The sequence below is a fragment of the Lynx rufus genome, unplaced genomic scaffold (assembly GCF_022079265.1).
Source record: "Lynx rufus isolate CCGP_SWC_20201006 ecotype Redwood Valley unplaced genomic scaffold, mLynRuf1.p SCAF_43, whole genome shotgun sequence".
In the NCBI taxonomy this organism is placed as follows: domain Eukaryota; kingdom Metazoa; phylum Chordata; class Mammalia; order Carnivora; family Felidae; genus Lynx; species Lynx rufus.
This window is the reverse complement of record NW_025814860.1, coordinates 1,709,077-1,726,405: the sequence shown is the minus strand read 5'-3', so window position 1 is coordinate 1,726,405 and position 17,329 is coordinate 1,709,077. Positions and strand designations below refer to the sequence as shown.

General features: G+C 52.7%; 1 protein-coding gene across 1 annotated transcript in view; it reads left to right on the top strand.

Moving 5' to 3' along the window:
• RAB11FIP3 (RAB11 family interacting protein 3) overlaps window positions 1–17,329 on the top strand; it is an 82,834-nt gene that overhangs the window by 46,242 nt on the left and 19,263 nt on the right. The window contains exons 3-5 of the mRNA XM_047097898.1: window positions 5,846–5,937; window positions 13,253–13,464; window positions 17,027–17,176. Coding sequence (XP_046953854.1) covers window positions 5,846–5,937; window positions 13,253–13,464; window positions 17,027–17,176 — 454 coding nt within the window. The remainder of the gene's footprint in view (window positions 1–5,845; window positions 5,938–13,252; window positions 13,465–17,026; window positions 17,177–17,329) is intronic.

Below are 17,329 nucleotides of genomic sequence, written 5' to 3'. Positions count from 1 at the left end.
TTGTGTGTGATAGAGAATGGGATCTCTGTGTTCACTTTTTTTTACGTTTATTTATTTTTGAGAGAGAGAGAGAGAGAGAGGGAGGGAGTTGGGGGAGGGGCAGAGAGAGAGGGAGACACAGAATCCAAAGCAGGCTCCGGGCTCTGAGCTGCCAGCACAGAGCCCGACGTGGGGCTCGAACCCACAAACCACGGGATCATGACCTGAGCCAAAGTCGGGTGCTTAACCGACTGAGCCATCCAGGCGTGCTTCTCTATTCACTCTGTTCCTTGTTGAGTTTATTTTGTGGTGTGCCACACAGCTGGGTCTCACACGTGTTGTGTGTGTGCTTGGTGGAATATTTACTCTCTGACCAGAGTACACGGGCTCATGCGTGTACGGTTGAGACTTCCTGTGTTTGTCTGTTTGATCTCGGTGTCACAGGGAGGAGACGCACGTCTCACAAACGTGGTGGCATCATTAGTTTTAGATGGCTTTATTTCACCCTCGTGCTGGTTTGATGGTGATGGAGTCTGAGGAGCTCAGAACCGGTAGGTCAGCGGAGAAGGCTTCACTGCTCTGCCTGATGGTTTGGGGGTAAGAAGGCGACAGATGTACAGAGGCCAAGCCTAAGTCCCCAGAAAGCAGTTAACATTGCCGGGAAAACCAAGAAGCCTAAAAAGAGGGAAAACGTGCTTCTAGAATACTGCGTGGCTGGGCAATGAATGCCGTTTTACACAGTCATAGTAATTAAACAGATTAACCGTTTATGTAACCAATGACTGGGACTTAACCATTTTGGAAGGTTAGGAGAGGGAAGGTGGAGAAGCTAATGCTAAAATCCTCAAGTACTATGCAGGATGTTGGAAGAAAATTCTAGAATCCAGGAATTCACAGGAACTACTTAGAAACACTGTGTAGAGGGACAAGGACGACAGGCTAAGGGTGTGAGGACTGCCTTGTGCTGCCTCAGCCTGTCAGCACCGTTCCGTTCTCCGGCCCCAGGAGTGATGACGTGTGCCCCCTAGGTTTGTCGTGACCACTGTCCGTCACAGACAGGAACCCATCTCCCTGGGTGACCTCGATGCACAGCGTGCTGGTCACGCCTGTCAGGTGGGAAGCTTGATGTGTGGGCTTACTGATGGCACAGCCACAGCAGCATCCATGGGCTTCCTTGGGTCTAGGGGATTGAGCAACACAGATTCCTCTGAAGAGTCAGGGCTGGGAACAGCAGTGGCAGCTGGTCCTGTGGGTCTGGGCAGGAAAGAACCCAGTGTGGCAGCCAGCCAGGTGGCCGGTGCCGTCCGTGTGGCTCTGAGGCCCTCTCTCAGCCACAGTCCAGGATTCTGTGGGCAGGCTGGTGGCTGGTCTGCTCTAATAGGCACAGTTCATGCAAAATGGAGCTCGGCTGGAGGAGTTCCTGGAGGGTCGTGACCTGGGAGTCAGCAAGCGCTCCTGGAAAACTTGTGACCCGCTGACGCCTGGCAGGGGAGAAGAGCCATCCCTGCACAGGCTGATTCTTTATCTGTAGAGAAGGAGGGGCTGCTGGCTGTTGCCCCGTGGGGCCGTCTCGTGGGTTGCATGTGTCTTGAAGTTGAGTGACTCAAGGAGCACATGGGTATCAGTGTGGTGTGAGACGTGGCCTGTGTCCTTGAGTCCTGACCTCACCCTGACTCATTGAGACAGGGCCTCTGCCTGCACCTGCCACCCCTCCTCCCTCCTGCTTGCCTTTGTGTGGGCTGTCCCCCTGTGTCTGTCACAGGAGCTGGCAGAGGGGAGCCTGAGGTGAGGCCCTGGGAGGGTCCTGGGCTGTGCCTGAGAGGAGCTGGCTGGAGTTGCTCTAGCCCGCTCTCCCCTGGGGCCCCCTCTCTTGGCTCCCCTGACCAGGGATACCTGGTCCCTCCCCACCCTCATGGCACCTGGCCAGCTGCGTTCTGTCTGTCCAGTGCTGCAGCTGCACTGCCTTTTGAACCTAGGAGCAGTGCCTCGCTGCTCTGAGCTTCTAAGTCAGGATACCACAGCGAAGTCCTGCCTCGGGCCGGCCCACGCACCACACAGAGCACCCACAGGAATTGTTCGAGTCTCAGTATTTTCTCATTCTTGCTGGTAATAGTTCCACTTTGGTTTAATTAAAAACAAAAACCTCCCAGTCAGTCCCAGAGTTAGCATGCATGCTCCAGGAAATAGTGCTGTGTGTTTTCCTTTGGCGAGAACATTCTGGAATAGAAGCATCCCCAGAGGGCGAGGCTTGGTCTCAATGCGATGCCACATTGCAGGTGATGTCCCCCTGCCTGGAATTTAGCCTGCACAGGGCAGACCCCTGCTCCCGAAGTGAGGTGGTGGGCCGTGGGGGCGCATTCTGCTGCCAGGGTGCATGGCACAGGGGCTCTGGCCAGAGGCTGGGCTGAGGGGAATTGTGGCGATGAGAGCTTGAAGCGGACGGCGTGAGGGCCGCAGCCAGGGGAGGCACGGCTGAGGCCCGTGAGGAGTGCGGGTACAGATATCATCGAGCCGGACTGATCTAGGCTCCAGGGACACAGCCCGTGTGGAAGAACAGCGTCCCCCGCCCCTGGGAGCTGGCTTTCCAGTGGAGGACAGCCCGCAGACAGCGAGGCACAGCAGCTACAGGAGGAGGGTGAAGCCGGGGTAGGGGTGCCTGAGTACGGCGCGTTGGCGTGTTTGGGGGCTGCAGGGAGGCCACCGTGGCCAGGTTGGGCAGGCGGGGTCAAAAGGTGGAGGTGAAGGCACTGGGGACACGGCCAGGCTGTGGGCAACGAGGGAGGACTTGGACTTCCCCACAGGGTGGGTGGGTGAGTGACTGGCCCCTGGGCTCAGTGCCAGCTCACGGGGACCACATCCGAGAGTGGGCGTGAGGCGCTGGGCCTCCAGGTGTCCGCAGCCCATGTGGGCTCAGGGGAGGCCGTGTTGGTGGGGATGCCCCACCTGCATCGGACATACTGCCAGGTGGTATCAGGGACTCAGGCTTTGTTTTTCTTTTCTCTGTAGTTTGACTTCATCTTTTAAGTTTCATTAGGAAAGGAGACTGAAAATAAAATCGTAATGAAAGCAAGTCAAAGCTGATTTTGAAGTTGTGACGTGATAGCATTTGGGAGGGTGCAGCATGTGATCACGGACCCACATTCCATGGAGCTGTCTCCGGTGCTCCTCCAGCGTGCGGGTGGCCTGTCTTGGCCGGCGGGCCTCTTCTGCACCCAGGGGCGACACAGCAAGGGACACGGTGTGTTGACCCAGTTTGCAGTGAAGCACAGGGAGATTTTCACTGTCATACCACAGACCTGCCTTATTTCAGGAATAGAATGAGTCGGGGCGGGGGGGTGGGGCGCTGCAGATTGCTACAAATAGGCCATTACACTGGCTACGCCCTCCCCCAAGCTCTGGAAGAGTAGGATGAATGCACATTAAAAATGTCCACTTAACTGAAAATTGTTTTAATTCACATGGAGAAAACTTACAGAACAATCATACTTAGTTCCCATGAGGAATATGGCAGCACTAGCTTTGTCCCCACCCCCCCTCTCCACAGTGTGGGGCAAGACCATTTGTCCACCTCTGGAGGCTGAGCACAATCCACCACATCTAGAACCATCGGTTGTGTTTTGAGAGCTTTGAATTTTGGGTTTCAGGCTTCGGAGGGCAGGGAAGACTTAACATCTGAGAGGGGACACAGCCCAAAGACAGCGTAGCTTTTTACAAAGACACGTGCACGGGGGTGATTGGGGCCCTCCATCCCCTGCCCCAGAAACCCCAAACTTGTGTCCACAGCAACCTTCACCGCGTCACCTGCACCAGAGACCCCGCCTCCCAGTACAGGGGCCCCGGCGTGTGGGCTCCCATGCTCCTCCTTGCCTGCTGCCATCCGCCCCGCTGGGGTACTTAACCACACTCCTGGGGAAAATGGTGCGAAACAACAGCAACAAAAGTGCCCGTGATTCTTAAAGGCCACATAGGAGTTTTTTTTGGCATAAGGGCTTTGATCAGTACTGCAAAGTAGCTTTGAGTTGACAAAGGCATCTCATAATTGCGTGATACATAAATATTTCAATTTACACTGTTGTTAAGGGAAAGCATTATTGTGTTTAAATTGAGAGTCCTTTATTAAAAAAAAATTAATGTTTATTTTTGAGAGAGAGAGAGAGAGAGGGAGGGAGACAGAGCGTGAGCAGGGGATGGGCCGAGAGAGGACGACATAGAATCCTAAGCAGGCTCCAGGTTCTGAGCTGTCAGCACAGAGCTGGACGCGGGGCTCGAACCCACGAACTGTGAGATCATGACGTGAGCTGAAGTCGGATGCTTAACTGACTGAGCTACCCAAGCAACCCAAGAGAGTCATTTAGAGACAGGACAGAATGGCTGTGGGTCCTGCCGTTGCCGTGTGGTGAAGGGCCTTTCAGTATCTGTTCTCCCTTCCCTGCTTACCGGGGTTCTTGCGGTAACTTCAAACCACTGAGTCTTCAGAGCCCGGCTGGAGGACATGGGGATGGCTAGCAGCATTCTCTCCATGTGGTCCCATTGGCAAAGTTGTCCTCTGGGGGCGACTGGCTGGCTCTGTTGGAAGGGCTTGTGACTCTTGATCTTGGGGTTGCAAGTTTGAGCCCCACGCTGGGCATAGAGCTTACTTCAAAAAATAAATAAGGGAGTGATGTTACGTCAGATCATGTGAGATATATTAAATAACTTATGTACTTAAAATATTTTTTTTAAGTTTACTTATGTATTTTGAAAGAGAGAGAGAGAGAGAGAGAGAGAGAGAGAGAGAATGAATCCCAAGCAGGCTCCGCGCTATCAGCACAGAGCCTGACACGGGGCTCAATCCCACAGATCGTGAGATCATGACCTGAGCCAGAATCAAGAGTCGGACACTTAACCAACTGAGCCACCCAGGCGCTCCTAAGTGATGTATTTTAAATGAGTAATTCCTATTATGATCTGTGTTCTGTTCATAACACTGACACCAAGTATGTGGGATTTCCTCACTAAGTGATTCTCCAGTTCTCTGGGATCTCCAGTTCTCTGGGGACACCAGCTGGGTGTCCCACAATTTAATTTGCTCTGACACCAACTGTCAGAGTTCGTGAAGACCCCACTTCACCCTCCTGGGCCACCCACACTTCTCTCTGACCTGACAATGAATCCGGGGTCCTCAGTACCCCTCCCCCAGGTGTGATAATTTGCTATAATGGCTCATAGAACCCAGGGAAACACTTTACTTACCATAAGCAGTTTACTCACAAGGTTACAAAGGAACAGCTAGATGAAGAGGTATATGGGGTGAGGTGTGCAGGGGTCTGGAACGCAGGGGATTCTACCCCATGGAGTTTGCGCTCACCTCCCGGTATGTTGGTGTGTCCACTAACCCCTTTATTTTGGATTTAAAATTTTCCTTATTATGAGATAAGACATTTATTGCTAAAGATAAAGTTCAGCAAAAATGAAGGAAATAAAAACTGCCAGCGAGCCCAACACCGAGCGCAAGATGCTATTTTGGTATAGTTCCATCACACCTACATGGCCCCAAACACACACACAGTTTTAAAAAATTTAAATCTGGTACCTGATACATTTTAAAGCCCGTGAACAGTGTCATGGGCTTGAGATCTTGCTCCTTCTCTTTTGCAGTGCTGTTGGGGGTCTAAAGAAACAAATGTTTTATCATTCTGCCTCTACACTACCTCTCTGGGGGGAGGGGGCACGTGCTTGCTTCCCGTCGTAACCATGCTGCTTTCTCCCCTGGGCTTCTCACTGGCTGTCCCGAGCAGGGCTCGCCTTCACCCCTCTGGCGCCTTCCCCCATGGCCTCTGGGGCTGGTCTAGGCTTCCTGCTGAGTACTGGGTCTTCTCTCCTGCAGAGTCTGATGGCCAGCTGTGCGGGGTTGCACCTGCCCAGGACGAGGAGCCGCCCGCCTGCCCCGATGAGTTCGACGACTTCGTTACCTTTGAGGCAAGTGGTTCTCACTGAGGGGCTGAGAGGGAGTTTGATGTGACACGTCTTCCTTTCTGCCCTCTGAATCCCGCTCCACTTAGTGGTACCGGGGATATTTCTGCAGGAAGTGGAAGGGAGGGCAGGGCAGGGCTCACTCTGCAGCCCTGTGTCCGTGGCCAGGGGCTCTGGGGGGGCTCCTGGTTGCGGCAGAGGGTCGGCAGGTGTCTGCTCCACCACTGCTCACCTGAGATCATTGACGGCGGTCCCCTTGGGGCCTGTTGTCAGCAGAGAGCTGGACTGGGCTGGTAGGGCTCTCCAGTGCTATTGCTGTCACCTTCTGCCAGGCTGCCAAGCAAGGCCAGAGCAGAGGTCTTGTGTAAGGTTTTCATGTTACCGAATTTCAAGTCGTTTTTGGGGTTTAGGGACTTGTAACACCTCGTGCTCCTTTGCCACCTGCCTCTAGGGTTGCTATGGTTACATGGTGTCACCTGTAATTGTGGGTGTTTTGTTCTCTGCATGGCAGGGCGGAGGTCTGTGAGCACAGTCACAGGAGGCTACCACAGTTTTGTCCCCCCCCCCCCCCCGGTTGGAGGGGTGAGCAGATGCTGGGACAGCCCATGTGGCTGGACCTGCAGTTTTTTCTTATTAAAAAAATACATTAGAAACTCCTGAGCGCCTGAAGAGCTGTGGGGAAGTTGGTGATGGTAGCCACCAGCCCCTCAGTCCTCTGTTGCTCAGAGGGGTGCAGGGAACAGGGCCAGGCTGTGACCCGGTGGCTGTGAGCCTTGGTGCCTTGGTAAAATGAGGGAGTTGCACAGAGTGGCTTCTCATAGTCCACAGGGACTCACTACTTTCCTTTGGGGTCTTGTGTCCTGGCTCTGAGAGGCTGCTCCAGGTATTGGTCAGACCTCAGATAACATAGGTTCACTTTCTGACCATCTCTTCTGCTGGCATAGACCTTTGGGCCAACTGGGAGCATTCACCACAGCGTTGTCCCAGAGTACCAGCCAAGTGTGAGCCTCCCGAGGGCAGGGACCACCCCACCTTGCATCCTGTTTGGTGAGGTTGGTGTGTTCATTTTGCGTGTGACTTTGTGGGGTGTCAGGCCCGGTCCTGGCATTGGGCGCCAGATGTCACATGGGGCATGTGTGGCCAAGTAGGGGCTGCAGGAGGGCAGGATTCTGATGCATCACATTTCAGATGGGCTGCCAGACCCTGTGATGTAGGGTGGCTGCTCTCATGACTGGAGCGGGGCTGGCTCCCTTTCCAGCAAGGTGGAGAAGCCTCTTTGCAGTTTGACACACCTTGAATTTTCCAGGAATGTCCCTAAGGTCAGGGGAGTCCTTCTTTCCTTGTTTAGAGCATCTGAGGGGTCACAACACTTCTGCAGTCAGTGACCATCAGACCTCTGTCCCCCTCCCAGCGGAGCCTGAGCACCTACATCAGGATCTTCTGCTCTATCCTTGTCTCAGGATTTTGCTGGATCATCATAGTGGGTGCAGTGGGTTGAATAGTAGTCTCCTGAAAGGTACGATCACTCGGAACCTGTGAACGTGACCTTATTAGGAGATAGGGTCTTTTTTTTTTTTTAATTTTTTTTTTTTTTAACGTTTATTTATTTTTGAGACAGAGAGAGACAGAGCATGAACGGGGGAGGGGCAGAGAGAGAGGGAGACACAGAATCGGAAACAGGCTCCAGGCTCTGAGCCATCAGCCCAGAGCCGACGCGGGGCTCGAACTCACGGACCGCGAGATCGTGACCTGGCTGAAGTCGGACGCTTAACTGACTGCGCCACCCAGGCGCCCCGGAGTTAGGGTCTTTGTGGATGTAATAAGTTGACGGTTTCGAGATGATATCATTCTGGGTAGTAGGCTGGGCCCTGAATCCAATGACTGGTGTCCTTAGAAGCCAGGAGAAGACACACAGGGGCAGTGTGCTGATGCAGCAGACGCTGGAAAGATGCATTCGGGGCCACCAGGAGCTGGACGAGGCAGGAGGGAGCCTCCCTTGGAATCTCAGGAAGAGCTTACCCTTGCTGGCCGGAATACATTCCTCTTGTTTGAAGCTGCCCGGTTTGTGGTCATTTGATGTGGCTGCCCCAGGACACTGATACAGGGTCACTCAGGGTAGTAGGAGGCATCAACACATTTTGTACTTCCAAGAGTTCATTTGGTCCAGAAGTGTGGGAGCCTCTGATGTTGGGGCTGCCTCTTGAACCCTGAGCAGAGCAGACCCGGGGGTCCTGTCCAACTCCGCATCTTCCCGTCCTTGTGCAGGTGGATCCCCGAGGCCCACAGGAGTGTGGTACCCTTGGGGGTACCAGCTCCCGCCTTGCGCTCGCTTGTCACCTTTGGAAGGCATGGTGGGAACCCGATGTTTCAAAGAATGCAAATTTCAAAGGATGCTAATTTGTTTTTCAGAAAGGAGGATACGGTTATGTTTTGTTACTTAAAAAAAATTAATACACTTTGTATTTTAGCAGTTTTAGCTTTTCAGAAAATGAAGCAGATAGTACGGAGAGTCCCCATTCTCCCCTGTACACACACACACACACACACACACACACACACACACACACACAGAGTTTCCTTCATCATGAATGTCTTGCATTAATTAGTGTGGTGCGTTTGTTATAACTGATGATCCAGTACAGATCTGTTGCTGTTAACAAAAGCCCACTGTGTACACTAGGGCTCCCTCATGGTGGTTTTAACAAGTGGACAAGGTCATGTGTGCCCTGTGTAGTATCCTGCCAAGGAGTTTCACTGCCTTCCGCATGCTCTGCTTCCTGGACTCACCCTTCCTTCCCCGATAGCACCTGGCAGCAACTGACCTTATGCTGTATGCACAGTTCTGCCTTTTCCAGAATGTCACAGAGTTAGAATCCAGTGTGTGGCCTTTGCTGCCTGGCTTCTTTTGCTTAGTAATGTGCATTTAAGGCCCCCCCCCAAAAAAAAGGCTCTTCCGTGTCTTTTTATGATCTTCAGGTGTAACTTTCAGGGGACTGGAACCAGGTACTGTGAAACTTCTAGAAAGATGTTCTTTTAAAAAAGCTTGCATGTCATATAATCTTCCAAGTTCAAGGGCGCCTGGGTGGCTCCATCATTGAGCCTCTGACTTCAGCTCGGGTCGTGATCTCGTGCTTCACGGGTTCGGGCCCATGTTGGGCTCGCTGCTGTAAGTGCAGAGCCTGCTTTGGATCCTCTGTCCCTGTCTCTCTCTGCCCTTCCTCCTCCACCCCCTCGTGTGCACGTACACACTTTTTGTCTCAAAAACAAACATTTAAAAGAAAAAATTTTGGTAAAAATATGGGTGGAAGATATGGGCATTACTTGCAAATCTTACCCTCTTCTGGTGACCTTCAGAGATAAATAAGCTTTGTAATGACTTCTGGCCCAGCACGCAACGGTGTGGGGGCAGGGGTGCTTTGCAGTCCACTGGTGGGCTGCTCCGGGGTCCCCCCCCTGCTTCCTGTGGGCTCCTTGCTCGAGTCACCCCTAGGAGAGTTACACGTGGCCTCCCTGAGGAGTGGGGGAGGGGTGAGGGCAGCAGTGAGGGGAGGGGAGGGGACGAGGCAGGCATGCAGGGAGGAGTGCCCCAGGCCCCGCAGCGTGCTGGAGGGGGGGGGTGGAGCTCTGCCCCCAGGGTTTCTGGAAGGGCCATGACCATGGGAGGGTCAGAGAACTGGCACAAACAGAAATGATAAGAACTGTCCCTGCTGTGCCTTCTCTGTCCCTCCCTCCTCCTACCAAGGCCCCTAGAGGAAAGAGCTGCCTTAATAAAATGATGGCGACCGTGCCTTTTCTGTAAACTGTTACAACAGAGGTTTGAAAGTCAGGAACAAAAGCCACTGTTTTGAGGAGTGACTGTTAAAAACCCAACAAGGACACTTCCTGAACTTTGTCCCCTTCCCCCAGTCAGTCAGCACAGCAGGACGCTTAATGGAGCGTGTCTGGGAGCAGGTTAAACTTTTTTCCGAGGCTTCATCGTTACCTTCAGGGGAGCACGAAGGTTTTGCTGAAACGCCAGCACCACTTGCAGATAGGAAGGCCGCAAGGTTAGTCGAACGAAGCTAGTGACTGATCTGGACAGATGTCCCCAGTATTTCCGTGGGAGGAATTCTGAGTATTTTCTGGGGGGAGGGCGTCTGTTTCGGAGAGCACGCCCTTCCTGGGGCTGGTGCGTGGAGCCCACTGAGGCTGCCCGGGCTAGCGCCCGCAGGTCACAGAAACAAACAGTCACCGTCCCACAGAGGGGCCATGACCTGGACAGTGAAGACCCTGGGCAGTGTTGGCCACATGGGAGCCCTTCGCCGGTGGCTCTGAACCCTGCTTCCTTGTAACCGGTGACATCATTGCTAGCGTGTGGCACAGCTGTCCAGGTGCACTTGATTTTCAAGTGAGTTCGTCCCAGCCTGTGAGTTTATAAGTACTCTGAAAGTGGATAGCATAGATTTGTGTGCTTCCGGGCAAAGTTGGGTCCCTTGTGGTAGCAAATTTGAGCTGATGGGGCAAGTCTGTGAGCTTGTCCCGTGTCTTTAGACTGCCCCCCGCCCCGAGGTGAGCTCTGCCTGCTTCTCTGAAAAGACAGATGCTTACCTTGCTACTCTGGAAAACTGCCTGGCTTGCTGGGATTTTTTTCAGGGCATTCTTGAATCGTAAAAGTTGACCCTCAGGGGGTGAGGAGGTGTAGAACACGCAGCTCCTGTGCCCTGGGGCTCTGACCGCCAGGTAAGAGGCTATTTGCAGCTCAGCACCCCCAGCGGGTGCCTGACACTCCAGGACCCGACCTCCTCCGGGACACTATTTATTTATAATTTGGAGTGTAAGTGCAGACATGAAGCCTTCAGTGAAATGGGAAACAGGGCTCATCTCTTTGACTCTCCTTCTGTGTCGGAGGAATGGCTTTGCTTGAGGAACGAGGAGTGGAGGGTGGAGGGGAACATTCGCCCTGCCCTGCCCTACCTGTTTAAAAGGTGAGTGAGTTCCCTAGAGCAGAGTTCCATGCCCAGCCTGCGGCGGGCCGCTTTGTGACGCCTTTGCCTCCTTGTTTCTGTGTCCGTGGACAGGGACTTGCACCCACAACTGTCCTGGCCAGGCCCCAGGGAGGGTTTAGACCACAGCCCCAGCCTCACTTGTGTGATTCTGGTGGGCTCCTTGCACACAGAAGAGACAGGCCCGAGTGCCTGGACCCTCCTTCCCTTCCTGGGGGTCCTCAGCTCACGCTGAGCTGCCCATCGAGGGCTCGGGGTCCATGTGGGCCAGAGAGGAGCATTGTGGGGAAAGGGCGCTCAGCCCCCTGGCACACGCTAAGCTGCCCGTCGAAGGCAGGGGGTCCATGCAGGCCAGACAGGACCATCTTGGGGAGAGGGCCCTCAGCCCCCTGCCACACGCTGAGCTGCCCGTTGAGGGCATGGAGTCCATGAGGGCCAGAGAGGAGCGTCATGCTTTTCAGAGGTGCTGGTTCGTTGGTTTTTTTAAAAGCTGACCTCAGGAGTTAAGTCCTGTTTCCTGTTCCGTCTAGGAAATCATCTCAGGGTCCCCAGTCAGTGTCTGGGGGCCCCTTGATGGACCTGTTTGGTGGGGATTGGAGGGTGTGGGTCTTGCTGGCTTCCCAGGTGTGAGGACTAAGTAGTCAAGGTGAGCAGGGCTGCATGGGACTGTTTTGCAGATGAGGAAGTGTTTTCTTTTAGGAGTTTTCGTCTGGATACTAATAGCCAACACTGGTCTTTGTTGTTGTTTGAAGTCTAGGGGGTGGGGGAGGTCTTCCTCCCGCCATTGGGTGATTCTCCGGCAGCCCCCCCTTTGTGAGTGTGCGGTGTCACCTGGGCAGTAAACCAGCAGCTACCCCTCAGCAGAAGCCAGGAATTGGCTGTGAATTTTGTGCCTGCTCTGTAGTGCCTACCCTGCGGGCCAGCCCCGACTTTGAGGAGCCTGCCTAGCTCACCCTGCCCGTCTCTGCCCATGCTGCCCATCCGTGGAGCAAAGAGCCAGTCCTGAGCCTGGCAGAAAGTGGTACCTGCTCATTGATGGTGATGTTAAACAGTATTAGAGGCCATGCCTCTGAAAGGGATTTCCTGGTTTCAGGTTTTGAAGTGAGTGCTTTTTAGGAGTTCCTTAGTTGCCTTAGATTCCAAGGAAGATTTGGTTTTCCTTTGGAAACATAGGTAACGAGGTAACGTCAATGAGTGCCTGCTCTCACATCATTCTGTTTCATTCTGGCCTTACAGACATTGGGCAGGGATTCTGCCTCCCCAGGGACTCGCGGGCCCCACAGTCCTCCAAGTTTCTGTACCTGCCTGTGTGGTCTCTTAATCCCAGTCCCACTTGACAGGACTCAGAGTGGTTGGGACCCCAGTGCAGGGGCATTGGGCTGGTGGATGGGCTGGCCACGGATGGACCCTGGCCTGTCATTGGCGTGCTCGGCTCTTGCCAGCTCGACCTGGGCCCTTCACGCCTCTTCGATGGGACAAGGCACCCCGGGAATGCAGCCAGGAGAGGCCCTCAAAGCTAGCGGAGGATGGGGGGCTTTTTGTTACCAGGCACATCTGAGCACACTGTCCCCTTGTGACACCAGAGCACCTGGACAGAATGCACTTTCTTCCAACTCCTTTTCTGGAATCTCACTTGTTTGCAAGTGGTTAACCTCAGATTCTTTTGAGCCTGAAATGTTGGCTCCTTTCCCTAGCCAGTGCACTTGCATTGGAATTACAGCTGAGGTTATAAATTGAAAATGGCCTGTTGAATAGTTCTTTGGATTTAAGTCATTTGCGCTGCCGGACCCTGTGCTGGGTGCTGGGTCCATAAGAGTGGAATAAAGGTAGGTTCTGTGGAAAAATCTTTAACCAGTGAACACAGTGGGTTGGTTAAATAATTGATGGGTTAGAATTTTGAGGTTAGACCACGTACTTGAATTTCAAAGCAGTAACCTGAACATACATAACACATATTGATGGTGACTTTTTAATTGAAAAACGCATGTTCTTATACTGTTCTTTGGATAGAAATAATTTCAGTGCTGGTAGCCATATGGGTGGTTCCACTCACACTTAATCCTATGGTGTTGGATACCTCCTGTTTTGGGTAACCTCTACAACTAACTTTCAAAATTGCTACTCTGCTTTGGAACATGTGCTATGTTTCAGTTTTCAAAAATACTGGATTGTTTTGTAAGCTAACGTTTCTGCTTAGAGGTGCTTTGGGGGCCCTGCCTGAGGCTGTCTCTCCACGCTGTCTCTTCGATGCCTGCAGCAGAGCACTGTGTGGAGCGTCGGGGTTTACTGACATGTGACCATTTCAGGGTGTGGGACTGACCCTTGGCGCTCTCTCCTAGGCCAACGAGGTGACAGACAGCGCATACATGGGTTCCGAGAGCACCTACAGTGAGTGTGAGACCTTCACCGACGAGGACACAAGCACCCTGGTGCACCCTGAGCTGCAAGCCGAAGGGGATGCTGACAGCGCCGGTGGCTCAGCTGTGCCCTCCGAGTGCCTGGACGCCATGGAGGAGCCTGGCCACGGCGCCTTGCTACTGCTCCCAGGGAGGTCAGTACCCTGCCCCTGCACAGCACAAGCATTGGTTGCAAGACACCAACCGAGTGGCTGTGCCCGAAGGGCAGATTGGGTTTGTGGACGGGTTGGTGTCAGAGAGCTATGCAGTCATTGTGGGATGAGCCCATGCTCGTTGTGGCCCCGAGCCGGCTCCCAGCCCCCACGGACCTCCCCGCCTGGAGGTGCTCCTCCTGCTGGCCGCAGATGACCCTGGCTAGACATGTTGCACAACTTCCTTGGCTGTAGAGAGAAACCTGATCCTGGATTTCTCACCGAAGTTCTTAGAAACCAGGGCAGGACACCATATTCAGGGCACATCTCCCAGCAGGATCTTAGAACCCACTTGTCTTTATTGCACCCCTGCCCAGATCTGTTTTCCGCCCTCCCCGCCCCTGCTCCAGGCGTCCCCCTGTGATTGAAGACCAGGTTCTGGGTGGCAGTTTGCCTCTGCTGCGTGGGAAGCCATCATACGTAGCTGCTTTGGAAGTGGTTTGGTTTTATTTTGTTTTGCCTGTTTTATTTGATTTCACTTTTTGTTTGGCCCTCACAGAGTTTTTGGTTTTTTTCTCTTTAACTGAAGTATGGCATACTGGCCTGTGAGTGCAGCCGTCAGTATACGGACCCGCCAGCAGCCTCACAGGCGCCCTCTGCCTGGCGCTTAGGAAGAGTAACTACCCAGTGGCGCCTGGGTGGCTCATTCTTGATTTCTGCTCAGGTCTTACTCTCACAGTCCATGGGGTCAAGCCCCGCATTGGGCTCCATGCTGACCGTGCAGAGCCTGCTGGGGATTTTCTCTCTCCCTCTCTCTCTTCGCCTCTCCTACTCATGTATGCACACACACTTTCTCAAAATAAATAAATAAACTTTAAAAAGTAACCACACAGGATTGTAGCCTTGTCACACCTGGCTGCTTTTGCTTCATGTTGTGGCTGTTGCGGTTCATCCAAATTTTTGTATAGTTGTCAGTTACTTGTATAGTTGTCAGTTTCATTATTACTAGAGTTTTCCACTGTATGAATGTGCTGCAGCTTTTTATTTTAATTCATTGTTGGTGGCCATTTGGGTCGGGTTTACAGCTTTGGTTCTGTGAACAAAGTTCCTATAAACACCACGTGTCTCGTGGCCTGTTTGTACCCAGGAGTGGGACAGTGCTGCATGTGCGTGTTGGGCTGTGAGGCTCCCCCACCAACTGCAGTCCTCACAGGTACGGATGGGGCTTCTCGTAGTTACCTGCCTGCCAGCCACCTGCGGGGCTCTGGTCCCTCTCCGTCCTCCACAGCGCCTGGGCTTCGCTGCTTTCTCATGTTCCTTCTCCAGAGGGCATGGAGCTCAGTGTTGGTGTGGGATATTCTTAGTCGCATTTCCTTGGTGAGTGCCTTTTCTTGCGTTTAATGCCCATTTGGTGAAGATCCTTTTTTGTGAAGTGCTTGTTCAAGTTTTTTGCCCCACTTATTTATTGCAGGGATCTGCAAACTTTTTCTGTAAAAGGCCAGATAATAAATACTTTCTGGTTTGCAAGCTGTGTAGTCTCAGCAGCCAAGTTCTGCTGTGAAGTGGAAAGTGGCACAGCTCGTGTCTGTGTCCCATTCCTACTTTCCCAAAACAGGCCATGGATGGGATTTGGCTTCTCCTGATCTGTCGGGTTGTCTTTTTCTTACTGATTTGTAGGAATTCTTTATATATTTTAGATATGAGTGCTTTCTCTGGGATGTGTATAACAGGGATGTGTTTCCTACTCTGTAGGTTGCCTTTGCACTTTCCTGCTAGTGTCTTTGAGGAACATGTGTTTTTAATCTTACTGTGGCCCGGTTCATCCATTCCTATTTTGTGGCTAGCACCTCTGTATTGTTCTAAAAACCTTTGCGGACTGAGGCGCCTGGTGGTTCAGTCAGTTAAGTGTCTGACTTTGGCTCAGGTCATGATCTCATGGTTCCTGGATTTAAGCCCCACGTTGGGTTCTTGCTGACAGCTCGGAGCCTGGAGCCTGCTTTGGAGTCTGTGTCTCCCTCTCTGCCCCTCCCCCATTCGTGCTCGTTCTCTGTCTCTCTCTCAAAACAAACCTTTAAAAAAAAAAAAAGAAATCTTTGCTTGCTTCACACAACTATGATGTTTACTTTGTTTCACCTCTGTGTTCAGATCTGTAATCTCCCCATAACTGACTTTTTGTGTGTGGTGTGACATAGGGGTCATCTCCCAAATGGGTATCCATTCAATTCAGCCTCAGTTTTGAAAAGATTCCCCCTTCCCTCACTGTCTGGTGTCACCTTGGTCCTGCGAGGTGAGGTGGCTGAGTGTGTGGAGCTGTGTCTGGACTGTGCACTCTGTTCTGTCCGTTCTCAGATCAGTACCACATAGTCTTGGACTCCATCGTGTTGTAGATTGTACTGTCTGTGTAAGTCCTCCAGCCTTGTTCTTCAAGGCTGCAAGGCTGTGTTGGTGCCTTTTGGCCCTTTGGCCTTTCCATGTGGGTTTTAGAATCAGCTTGTTGGTTTCAGGACAAAGGTATTCGCTGGGATTTGGGTTAGGGTTGTGTTCATTATAGATGAATTTGGGGAGAATCAACATCTTCACATTGTCAGATCTTCAGTCTTTGAATATAGTATCTCTGTCCACGTATCTGAATTTCAATGCATTTATGTATATGCCTCAGGATGATGAGAAGTGAGATCATCCCCATCTCAGTTTACTCAGGTTTCCTTGTTCCTGAAAGCGAGTGTGTGTAAGACCACGGGATTTGTCCTGAGTGGCTTCAGGACTGCTCTGTGGGCACATGCATTTCTGGGTGGGCAGTGGGCGCATGCTCCGAGGGTTGAGCAGCCGTGATGGTCTTGGGGGCGTGCACAGGGACCCATTTCTGTCCCTGACTCTGCCTGTGAGACCCTCACTTGGTTCCCCGAGGCCCCTTTCCCCTTTGGAAAGGGGCAGCTCTCAGATTCGTGTGCCCGTTAGTGGTGATGAGCTTAATCCAGCCCTGGTGGAGGTGCTGGTGGAGCCACAGCTGTTTCCTGTCGTCCCTGGTGAAGCACTGGGCCTCCCAGCACTGGCTCGGCTTCTGCCAGCCTCCGGCGGTGCCGGGGCACCTGGTGCTCTGGAAGCTCTGGAAAGCGGGTGTGCAGGAGTGACCTCTCTCTCAGAAGGATGGGTGCTAGCAAACCCTTCACCTTCCCTGCTTGGAATCCTGCTGTTCTGAACTTCACATCCCAGCAGACGTCTGCGTGCACACTCTCCAGCAGTTGTGTGAAGACAGCAGCTGCTGGTAGGGGCACAGGTGCATTTGCAGGAGACGCGCTGAAGTGTACGGGGAACTCCCGGTTTCGAATACTTGTTACAAAATAAAGAATAAAGAGTCTTGCTTCTGAAATGATGATATTTGGGATATGTTAAAATGTATTGTTAAAATCAATCTCACCTGTTCATTTATTTCTTTCTAATGTGGCTACCACAATGTTTGAACCCAAGCCTGTGGCTAGTAGCACATCTCTGCTGGAAGGTGCCATCACAACATCGGTTCTGGAGCCACCAGTCACAGTGCGCTGCTTTTGTGTTGCCTTTGCAGATCCCACCTGCACAGCCAGTCCGTCGTCACGGTGATAGGTGGCGAGGAGCATTTTGAGGACTATGGTGAGGGCAGTGAGGCAGAGCTGTCCCTGGAGACCCTCTGCAATGGGGAGCATGACTGCAGAGACCCCGCTTTCCTCACCCCCAGGTAATGCAGCCCTGCACTGCCCTGGCATGTGTGTGTGTGTGCACGCGTGTGAGGAAACGTGTGCATGCATGTATGTCAGAGAACACGTGTGCATGTATGCACATTTGTGGGAGAACATGAATGTGTGACTATCCGTGTGAACACATGTGAGAC